Source organism: Equus asinus, chromosome 8, assembly GCF_041296235.1.
Source record: "Equus asinus isolate D_3611 breed Donkey chromosome 8, EquAss-T2T_v2, whole genome shotgun sequence".
Taxonomy (NCBI): domain Eukaryota; kingdom Metazoa; phylum Chordata; class Mammalia; order Perissodactyla; family Equidae; genus Equus; species Equus asinus.
Genome location: NC_091797.1, coordinates 27,921,370 through 27,933,699, shown reverse-complemented (window position 1 = coordinate 27,933,699; position 12,330 = coordinate 27,921,370). Strand labels below are relative to the sequence as shown.

The following is a 12,330-nucleotide window of genomic DNA, read 5'->3' as shown; positions in this document are numbered from 1 at the left end:
TGGGGAGGACCTTGCATGGGCTCATTCAAACCCTCTCCAACAGAGTTCTCTTGTGACCAAGTAGGATGTATTTGCAAGACCAGCTGGGACAGTTTCAAATGCATTCAACTCTCTAGCACCATCTATATAACTCATTTCTATAAATCCTGTCTCCTAAGGCCATCTTTTTAGAGCTGTACCAATCTGGCGGGAAGAACTAAAGGGTGGAGACATGTCATTTGCTCATGGAGAGGCAGTGTGATACTAGCAAAAACAAGAGCTTTAAGATCAGGAAGACCTTGGCCCAACCCTTGTACCCCTGCCCAGTGGCTGCGTGACACTGGAACATTATACATATCCCCTCTGAGTCTTAATTTCATCAGCTATAAAATGAGTTATTGCCATGATTATAGGAGAGAAGCACTCTGGAAATAATAATATTGATCTCCTTCTACCTTTCAACTCTCCCTCTAGACCAATATCTAAAGACTCAACATCATCTCTGGCAAAAAAGAAAAGAACAATCAGAGATCTGGGACAGTGGAGAGGGGAAGAAAGAGGAGGAGGACACACAGGGCAGTTACGACGTGGGCCTGGCATGCTTGACCCTCCTACCCCATATTTCAGTTACATTAACAATCATGAGCTCATTGTATGTTAGAAGCTTCAGAGTTCTGAGGGATTTCTGTATTTGTAAGTAGCTGTGGTTTTTTTACCTCACCAAAGGCTCCTCTCCCGATTACTTTTAAGGACTCAAAATCTTCCAACCCAAGTCTTGTTCTTTTCAAACGAAGAAACTCTGTTTCCTTCCGAGCGTGTGCTGATCTCCTGAGTCGTTTCTAATGGTTAAACAAGGGGGAGAAGTGGGAAGGAAAGGAGCTGAAATTCTGAAACTGCAACAAAGTTTTATTTGTGCTTTGACCCATCTGGAAAGCAGGGCCCCACTAGACTAAGGGTAATCTTTTCACACGTGGAAGCATCACGGAAGGACCCTGGAGAGGTCACTTCTCCCTTCCTCAGCCTTCAACTGCAATCACCAAATCCTACTGACAGATGGGGCCTCCTCTGAGGACTCTGACAACCTGCTTCTGCAATGCACTATTCTAACTTTTCTGAAGAAGGATAAATGATCAACATTTTCCTTTAATGTTTTTAATAGAAAATAAAAATGTGCTTTAAAAAATGTCCCTCTGGGTTTTTTACACATTGCAGTTCATTTTATGCTCTTTCTGTTATTCCTATAAGTCTTAGGTATTTTTCACCATTTTCCTGGGTTCTGCAATTCATTCCTATTTCTGAAAGTATCCCACTGGCACTTCAGCTCCTTGCACAATTTCTTGTTACCTATATTTTTCTTCTTCCACATCTGGGCGCTGGGGGGAAAGGCTGATCTGAGAGATATTTTGCCTTGATAATGGTTTCAGAAATCTGCCCCACTTCTATGGACCTTTTCAGAGAATTCTGTAAGTATACCATAATTTGCTTTTTTAAATATTAATTTGATTTCATCTCTTCCTTTTCTTGGAATTCTAAATCTAATTAATTTATTGTAACTGTGCCTAGAAAAGTCTTCCTCTCCTGGGTACTTACTAGGTAACTTCTCCCTCTGCGTAAATACCTAAATCCAGAAGTGCACCCGCCCTCATACGTCCCTCTGTCCGTGAGCCACCCTTCCCCCTGTGCACCACAGCTGACGACTTGCTGGACAGGACGCGGCCTGCCACGCCAGGCTGCAGGGAGAACTTGCCAACGTTAATCACCTCTTCATCCTTTAAGCCTTCTTCTTCCATCACTTTTTCCAGCTTCTTTTGCCTAAAAATAAAGATGTGAAGTAACATTTGAATAATAGCTTTCTGAAAAGTCTATATAATTATTTTTTTAAAGGATAAAAACAGGTAAATCTCAAAACGCCTCATTAAAACAACCAATTACAGCTACCAAGACAAGTGCAAAGACTCCCACCCTTTGTTAGTTCTACATTTTGAAAAAGATTGTATAAGATGTTAATGCAACAAAGAATCTTATTTCGAAATGAAAAGTTCTCTCTTTTTTTTTCTTCTTTTTGGTAGTGTTTCCTCCTTAACAAACCACAAAACAGCCGGTGTTTGATAACCTTTTTATCAGTGTTTCTCTCCCTCTCCCTGACTGAACCTACTTCCTTTATTTTCACATCTTCCTCCTCCTCCCTGCCACAAGCAAAGAGTAATAAACAACAAAGGTAACGGCAGAATCTGGAGATTCAAGGGGGGAAATGATCAAAAAAGGTGACTGGCACCACTATTAAGACTCCAAATCCTTGGAGTACTGAACTTTAGAAACTGCATCTGAGAATACTTATGATCTACAGTCTCATACTGATTTGCTTAAACTCAAAGAAACAAGAAAAACTTCCTTACAACCCATTTCACACCTTTTCTATTCAGTATAATAAATGAAAGTACATGGGCTGGACTCTGTCCTGTATCACTTATCAGCATTCCAGATAACAGGTGATCTGAACAGGACAGGAAAGAATACAAGTACTGGGTCCAAGAAGCAACAGCATGTAGCCTAGTGCCGCTGAGGCACAGAGCACTTCAAATGCCATACTAAGAAGGTTGGCTCTTAGTCTGCAGACAACGAAGAGCTAACAGAGGCTTGTGTGCAAAGGAGTGATGTGACGAGGTTTCTATTTTAGAATGGCAGCCAGCTGGAATGAGCTGATGGACTGGCAGGGAAAGCAAGTGACAAAGACTGAGGCAAATTAAAAGGCATAATGATTCAGATGTGCAGTAAAGATCTGGAACTACGGTTGGAAACCTAGAAGGAAGTAAACAGAGCTACTGCAAAGATGATCAACCGGCAGTAGGAGTCAGGGGAAAAGTCACAGAATTTCTTGTGTAGGAGGATAATGATGCCACTAACCAAGACAGGAAACACAGAGAGGAACATGGGAAGATAATGAATTTTATTTTGGTCAATGAATATTTATTGCAACAACAGCATTTGGTTACAATGACTATATCGTTAGAAATCAATATTACAAATCCACAGGATCAGACAATAAATAACAATTTGTGTCTAAACTCTCAGGAAGTGAAAGACCTACTCTGACCCTGAGGGAAAGAAACCATATACACGGCTCCCAGACTGCCCACTCTTCTAGTTCCCAAAATATTGTGGGATATGCATCTATGTGTGCACATGTATTGGAGGGAGAAAGCTGTACCGTTGGTAGTTTCAGGAGTGTAAATTCATTCCATTTCAGTGGTTAAACAGTTGAAGTAGGAAGAGTATGAAGAATCAAAGCACAACATCATGGCAAAAACTCTAAGAGCTCAACCACGGTCAGCTCTTCTGGTGTCTTGAATATCAACTACCATCATCCACCACAGCTTCTGACTATATCTTCTTTTTTGAATGATCACACCAGACTGGGCTAGAAGTCTAAAATGCTATCACACTGTCTGTCACAGAGACAGCTCCTTCTGACTACATTTTAAATCTAAATTCAAACTCAGAAGTTTTCCATAGTTTTATTGCAAGTTAATTCAATTGGTTTCAGCAGAATACTTGCCTGAGAGTAAAGGTACCAGTATCACCTCCTTGAACACACTCACATTCTCTCATTAGGGAACGTATCCAAAAAAAGCCTATCAGGAAGAATTACCCACGGTGATGATTTATTGGAACTAATTCAACAAAAACCTTGAAGACACCAAAAATGGCAAGCACAGCCTAAAATGAGGCTTGCAAGTGACATCCTCCACGAGATGATATCAAGGAACTACTGTTAACTTTATTAGAGTCTCGGTGGCATTGTGATTATACAAGAAAATGGCCATATTTTTGGAGATGCAACTGAAGTACACAGGATTGAAATGACAGACGTTTGAAATTTGCTTTAAAACACAATAGCAAGAAAATATAAAATGGAACAGATGAAACAAATTTAGCAAAGTCTTGATAATTACTGAATCTGAGGGATGGATATATAGGGGTTCACTGTATCACTCTTTCTATCTGTGTGTGTGTTTAAAAGTGTTCAAAGTGAAAAGAAAAGCAGACCCCTCCACTGGCAGTCTCTGGTCACAACATCAGGGTAGCTAACACTCCAGCCTTTGGCAAAGCCCCTCTTCCACTCTACTCCAATGTTCCAAACCAGAACCCTGGGAGAGAGACAGGCCACTTTCACACTTAGACGCCACACCCAACCTACCCTAGCAAGGCCTTCCATGAGCTCCATTTATTTGTGTGTGAGCCCACTTCCCATATGAGATGGTAAATTCTTTTGAAGCAGGGGTCACATGTGAATTCTTCTCCACTAAGAAGAGTGCTTTGTACACAGTAACTTTTTAAAATGTATGTTGCTAAATTTAAAAAAAAAAGGTAAGAATGTGTAACAATGTGCAGAGACATTCAAGACTACTATTTGTAATTAGCCCCCTTTTCTAAGCCCAATTCAGGCTCGCCTCCCAGCACAGCTTGATTCAGAGGCAGCAGGGATGGGAGAAAATGGCTATTCCACACTACAGAGAGTTCAGCAGACAATATTTCTAGTTTCTATGGATGAGACACTTAAAATCAGGAAAAACAGTACAGAAATAAACAGTGATTGTTCTCTCCATAACCAAAATTAAGAAAATCCTCAAGAAATATCCTAAAAAATGAATGTTACACAGATTTTTAAAAACCTCAACAAATTCCTTTGCTTACTGTTATCTGGTCAGTGAATACCATCAGAAGGTCTAGACTCACTCACCCCTGGGGCATAAATAAAACTGACACTTGCTCACTAATAATAATCACACATTGCAACTCCTATCAGATTAGACCAAATGTAGACAGTCGGAAAACCTGGGTAAGAAGATGTTAGAGGAGCAGCAGACCATGCTGGCTCTCAGAGGGTAAAATGTAGGAAAGTCCTTATTTGATTTGGGGACAGAGAAGGGGGCAAGCATATCATTACTGCCTATTAAATTAGGTTTTTGTGGCTTTAATTAACCCCCCAAAATAGTATTCATGAAGAACAGAAACAACACAGAATATTTTGTAGGAGGAAATGCCAGTTTCCTAAGTTTTTATTTCGGACTGCTATAAATTATCCAAACAAACCATTACTTCTTTTTTTTTTAGATTTTATTTTTTTCCTTTTTCTCCCCAAAGCCCCCGGTACATAGTTGTGTATTCTTCGTTGTGGGTCCTTCTAGTTGGGGCATGTGGGACGCTGGCTCAGCGTGGTTTGATGAGCAGTGCCATGTCCGCGCCCAGGGTTCGAACCAACGAAACACTGGGCTGTCTGCAGAAGAGCGCGCGGACTTAACCACTCGGCCACGGGGCCAGCCCACAAACCATTAATTTTTTAAGAATAACTAGGCAATTACCTACTGGCTACCCAGATCACATAAGAGAAAGAACAGAAGGAGAATTTCTGTTCCTAGGGAAGCTTACCACAAAGGCCACTATTGAAGGCAAAACACAGATTAAATAACAAAGATGAACGAGCACTATCAAATGCACCCGGTTTATGGTCTACCAGTAGCATTAATAGGAGACCACCAACCAGGCATTCTGCAACGCTGTGTGATGCACCCTAGACTCAGGGCATTTGTTTTTAAACCAATCTGTAGAACTTGCTGGAGTGTTTCTGAGAACGCCCAATGTTCTCATACTTTACTTTTAAACAAGAAACAATTCCCAAACGATTTTTATTTTTTCTTCTACCTCTAGGCTTAGTCTCATCTCCTCCTGCAGTAAGTCCTTTAGTTCAAACATAACCTAGTGCTCTGCTATAAATGGAACAGCAAAAAAATTGCATGTAAGTGGGAGAAATACTAGAGATTTAAAAGCCATCCAGATGAGGCACATACAAACAAATGAAATCTTTGTTTTTTAAAGATTGGCACCTGAGCTAACTGTTGCCAATCTTCTTTTTTCTTCTTCTTCTTCTTCTCCCCCAAGCCTCCCAGTACATAGCTGTATATTCTAGTTGTGAGTGCCTCTGGTTGTGCTATGTGGGATGCCGCCTCAGCATGGCCTGATGAGCGGTGCCATGTCCGCTCCCAGGATCCGAACCAGCGAAACCCTGGGCCACCCAAGCAGAGTGCCCGAACTTAACCATTCAGCCACAGGGCCAGCCCCCAAAATGAAAATTTGTATTACAACCCGATGTCAAAATTTACTAGCCCAATACTTATTATTTCAAACTCCTCATCATATAATAGCCATATACTAACAATAAAACGTTTCTTTATCACCAATTGTCTCACATCATTAAAACTCTGCTTATTTCTCAAGGTTCTATGATGTTTCCCCCATAACATCAAAAAGCTTGAAAATTCATCTGATAGCTCTAATTTTAGTTTATTTACTACTACAGTAACTCATGCCAATCATTGTTTTTCTTTTTTAATTTTTTAATTTTCTAGGGATAATAAAACCTAAAATAGTCTTATCAAATTGTATCAACAAACCCCAAACCAAATAGCAACTCATGTCTGAAAAAGATGGCACTAAACAAAAAAGATTAACAAGGAAATACTGATTCTGAAAAGCTCAAAGTATCTACTGCTTTTTCTAAATGAAAAATAATGGTGATTTGCTAACAACAAAAAATTACCAAAAACAAAATTCTAACCCTCTTAAATGTCTAACATTCTCTTCTTCTTATCGGTCTTTTAATTAATTTCACCTTTAAGAAAAGGAAAGCTACCAAAGCTTCTGGAAAGTCCTTGCATCTTAAGAAACCAAAACAAAAAAAGCACTGACTTGAGAAAGAGAAAGAAAGAGAGAGAGACCGAGAGAGACAGAGAGATGTCTACTCTCACCACTTACATTCGACATTGTACCTGAAATCCCAGCCAATGCAATAAGGCAAGAAAAAGAAAGAAAAGGTGTATAGATTGGAAAGGAAGATGCAAAACTTTCTATTTAAATATGACATGATTGTTTACATAGAAAATTCTAAGGAATCTACAAAAAAGTTACTAGAATAAGTAAATTAGCAAGCCTCAGGATATAAGGCCAATATAGAAAATTCAGTTATATTTCTATTTGCTAGCAGCAAACTAGAAAATGAAATTTTGAATATTCACTTACAATAGCATCAAAAAAACCCCACAATATTAGATGAACAAAAGACATGTAGGGCCTTCACACTAAAAACTAGAAAACGCTGCTGAGAAAAATTAAAGACAACTTAACAAAATGGAGAGATATACCATGTTCACGCATCAGAAGACTGAATACTGTTAAGAGGTCAATTCCCTCCTAAATTGATCTACAGATTCAATGCAATTACAATCATAACTCCATCAGGCTTTTCTACAGAAACTGACAAGCTAATTCTAAAATTTATATGGAAACACAAAGAACAGAATATCCAAAGCAATCTTGGCGGGAAAAAAAAAAGTTGAGGACTTAGAGTACCTGACTTCAAAACTTACCACAAAGCTACAGTAATCAAGACAGTGTGATACTGGCATAGGGACAGACAAATAGATCAACAAAACAGAACAGAGCGCCCAGAAACAGATACATACTTATATGGTATTTGATTTTTGACAAAATGCCAAAGCAATATAATGGAGAAAAGAAAACCTTTGCAACAAATGGTGCTAAAATAACTAGATATCCATAAGGAAAAAAATAAATCTCAACCACTACCTCATAGCACATGAACTTATTAATTCAAGGTGGATCACAGAACTAAATGTAAAAACTAAACCTATACAACTTCCAGAAGAAAACATAGAAGAATATCTTTATGACTTGGGAGCAGGCAAAGATTTCTTAGAGGTCACAGAATGCGATAACTATAAAATGAAAAAATACAAAATTAGATTTCATCAAAATTTAAAACTTCTGTTCATCTAAAGATAGTGTTAAGAAAATGAACGGGAAAGCCACAGACTGGGAGAAACTATTTGCAAAACATATATACAACAAAGGACCAGTATCCTAGGATATACAAAGAACTCCTACAACTCAGTGGTCAAAAAATTTGAACAAACACTTCACAAAAGAAAATATACAAATGGCCAAAAAGCACATAAAAAAAGTTCAACATCATTAATTATGAGGGAAAAGCAAATGAGAACAACAGTGAGATACCATTAAGCATCCACAGAAATAGCTAACGTTAAAAGACTGACAGGGGGCTGGCCCCACAGCTGTGTGGTTCGGTTCATGCACTCTGATTCGGCGGCCCAGGGTTTCACCAGTTCAAATCCTGGACATGGACATGGCACCACTCATCAGGCCATGCTGAGGTGGCATCCCACATGCCACAACTAGAAAGACCCACAACTAAAAATACACAACTATGTACCAGGGTGCTTTGGGGAGAAAAAGAAAAAACAAAATCTTTAAAAAAAAAAAAAAAAAAAGACTGACAACATACATGTTAGCAAAAATGTAAAGCAACTGGAACTCTCATACATTGTTGGTAATATTTTGGAAAAAGGTCTAGCAGTTTCCCATAAAACTAAACATATACCTATGTATGTTTATGATCTAGCAATTTCACTCCTAAATATTCACCCAAGAACTGAAAACAAATGTTCACAGAAAGCTCTGTACACAAATGTTCACAGAAATTTATTCAAAATAGCCAAAAAGTGAAAAAAGCCCAGATGTTTATCAACAGACAAATGTATACACAATCTGAGGTACCGTCAGAAAACAAAATGGTACTCAGCAATATAAAGGAACAAACTATTGATACAAGAGCAACATGGATGAACCTTCAAAGCATTAGGCTGACTGAAAGATTCCTTACGCAAATGAGTACTTACTATACAAATCTATTTACATGTTCAATTTATATGGATTAGGCAAGACTAACCTATGGCAGAAACAAAATCACAACAATGGTTGCCTGAGATTGAAGGAGCATCTCCAAGAATGACAGAACTTTCTGGGAATGATGGTAATGTTCTATGTCTTAACAGAGGTTTAAGTTATACAGGTGTATGCATTTGTCAATACTCATCGAATAAGTTATACAGGTATATGCATCTGTCAATACTCTTAAGACTGTACATTTAATTATATGCAAATTTCACACTCCCTTAAAAAAAACATACACCATATGCACCAGATAATGATGTTCTGGTCAATAACAGACCACACATACGACGGTGGTCCCATTACATTACAAATGTTTAGCCTAGGTGTATAGTAGACTATACCATCTAGGTCTGTGTAAGTGCACTCTATGATGTTTGCACAATGACAAAATCTCCTAACAATGCATTTCTCAGAACATATCCCCATTGTTAAGCAACACAAGACTGTATAAATATTGAATTCTAGTTTGTTATACAAGCAGAAATATTCAGAAGTAAAACATACTGATGTCTGCAACATACTGTGAAGTACAGCAAAAAATTAAGACGAATTAATGAGGGGATAGAGGGATGGACAGAAGGATTTGTGATAAAACAACAAATGATAAGTATAGAATCTAGATGATGTATATATTCACCATACAATTATTTCAACTTTTCTGCACTTTTGAATATTTTCATAATAAAATGTTGGAAACAATATTTTAATTATGAGTTACTACATGGATAGTGTACATGAGATCAATAACAATAGCTGCTACTACCACTATTCACTAAGCGATTACTACGTATGAAACACTGTGGTGAGTACTCACAAGTATCTAATCCCCACAGCAATCCTGCAAGGCAAGCAGTATCAGCCCCATTTTCCAAATGGGAAAACTGATACATAGAAAGACTAAAGCACTTGTTCCAGCCCCATACAGCTACTAATAGTAAAAAACTCTAAACGTAGGTCTGACTCCATAAGGCCTGCTCTTTCCACTACATCACGCTGCTTTAACAATGAACTCCAAGGATCTATCCCCAATTAATTTTTTTATACTACCATGGAATTATGTGTTATTGACCAGTAGTAGAAATGAGTGGGTTAATAGCAAGGGCTTTGGAAATCAGTGACACTGTCATTCCATTGTAATGGGATGGGCTATAACAAGGCTATACCATGGCTGGTGCTATCCTTGTCCCCTTTCATTGATATTGTGAATGTGTTTTATAATACCAGACACAAATGCCAAAACCATGACAAAATTTTCTCAAACAAACTGTGTCAAATCTTTACCTCATTTCTCGTTCTTCATGCTGAGCGATAAGGTTGCTATAAAAATTCTCCAGTGTCACTTTGGTCATTGTCACCCTTTCCTTTGTATGATTACTCATGGACGAGCAAGGTGTTGAGCCTGTCATTGCCATGGCTGCTAGGAACAAAGAAAAGAAGAGGTATTAGCTTTGGAGCTAGAATACACCAATTATGCATTCTCCCACCCTACTGGCAGCAATGTAAATTGGTACAAGTTTTCTGGAGGACAAACAAGTACAGTCATGCACCACATAACGACATTTCGGTCAACAACAGACCACATATACAGTAGCTGTCCCACAAGATTAGTTCCATATAGCCTAGATGTGTAGTACGCTATACCATCTAGGTTTATTTAAGCACACTCTATGATGTTCGCACAAAGACGAAATCGCCTAACAACACATTTCTCCGAATGTATCCTCATTGTTAAGCAACACATGACTATAATACGCAAAAAAGCCAAACAAACAGAGTACTTGGTGAAAATAAGTGTATATTAATGTCCTGTGACCCAGAAATATCATCCCTGGTATCAGACCTAGAGGAATTGTCACACAGGCTCTTAAAGGGACACATACAAGGATGTGCGTTACAGATAAGAGGTTCATTATGGCATCATTTGTCTTATAGGAAGTAGGAGGCAAGTTAATAAGGAAATAAATAAATAATATTTATTTTATTTTATTCTGTGGACACATACTAAGAAATACCATGGGGGCCAGCCCAGTGGCGCAGCGGTTAAGTGAACATGTTCCGATTCTCGGCTGCCCGGCGTTCGCCGGTTCAGACCCTGGGTGTGGACACGGCACCGCTTGGCACACCATGCTGTGGTAGGCGTCCCACGTATAAAGTAGAGGAAGATGGGCACAGATGTGAGCTCAGGGCCAGGCTTCCTCAGCAAAAAGAGGAGGATTGGCAGTAGTTAGCTCAGGGCTAATCTTCCTCAAAAAAAAAAATCTGTAACTAAAATCCTCATCTATAGGTATACATGTACTCTGACATGTCTCATGGTATTTGATATACGTTTGCTGTTTATTTGAATTGATAGGTTAAAATAAAGACCTGTGATGGAAACAATATTACAAAGAAAAAACCTGAATCATAATTTTAGTGATGGAAGGTACCTTAAAAGCAAGGGACCCTAACTTCCTGGTTTTACACATGAGAAAACCAATACCAACAAGGTTTAGATAGCTTATAGAAGGTTTTTTTCCCTAAGTTTAAATCTCATTTTCCCCCAGGCTGTAGTTTTTTGGGTTTTGTGGGCTTTTTTGGTGAGGAAGATTGGCCCTGAGCTAACATCTGTTGCCAATCTTCCTCTTTTATTTTTTTCTCCCTAAAGCCCCAGTACATGGTCGTATATCCTAGTCGTAGGTCATTCTTGTTCTTCTACGTGGGATGCCACCAAAGCATGGCTTGATGAGCAGTGTGTAGGTCTGGGCCCAGGATCCAAACCAGCGAACCCCAGGCCGCTGAAGCGGAACATGCAAACTTAACCACTACGCCACCAGGCCAGCCCCAATCCCCCAGGTATTTTTGTCAATCTATATTGTCACACTTGGCCAGATTGTTCACCAACCTTAACCTGCTCCAGCACTGGCAATAATGCTCAATACACTTTGTCCTTATTGTGCCTTCCTCCCACATGACCTGCCACTGTCTGTCGTTTCATCCGGATAAAATAAAAATCAGCAGGGGCCAAGGGCGATTTTCAAAGATAGTGCATTTTATGAAAAGTTTTCTTAAAGTCCTCTCCTTAACACTTACCAGCTTTTTTAATTGTTTTGTAGATTAAACTAAAGCTTTTAAGGAATGTGCAAACTTGTTATTACTAAGAAAAAAGACAACATTAAGCAATTTTATAAAAAAGATACTCAAGGGAAAATTACATAAAGAATAATCCTTTCAGAGCAGAGATTCAAAATCAAGGTTCTACTTCAAACATTTTGTTTCATGATGTCCCAAAATGATCAGTAACCACAAATTCAAGACATTGTACTCAGCTCTACATAACTACAAAATGTTATTTTTTATGGGGAAGTTTCTACTAATACCAAAGCAAACTCAAATGTTTTTAGGATATCAGTAGAAGAATTTTTTTAAAATCTCTGTTTGGTTTTTGAAGCTTGGGTGTGGTTCCTTATTTGTCAGCCTGTACCCCCTCCACCCACAATGAAAACCACATGTACTCTAAGTTTGGTGAAGAAATTTTAAAACCAG

General features: G+C 38.6%; 1 protein-coding gene across 3 annotated transcripts in view; it reads right to left on the bottom strand.

The window, feature by feature from the left end:
- Positions 1-12,330, bottom strand: part of STK38 (serine/threonine kinase 38) — a 112,036-nt gene that overhangs the window by 97,282 nt on the left and 2,424 nt on the right. For 2 of the 3 annotated variants that reach the window (XM_014830846.3, XM_070514998.1), the window contains exons 2-4: positions 10,090-10,222; positions 1,740-1,791; positions 696-818 (exon numbers count right to left, since the gene is read on the bottom strand). In XM_014830846.3, the coding sequence (XP_014686332.1) occupies positions 696-818; positions 1,740-1,791; positions 10,090-10,220 (306 nt within the window). In that variant the 5' untranslated portion in view covers positions 10,221-10,222. Of the gene's footprint in view, positions 1-695; positions 819-1,739; positions 1,792-10,089; positions 10,226-12,330 lie in introns of all 3 variants that reach the window. The other variant, XM_014830847.3, reaches the window with a different exon arrangement.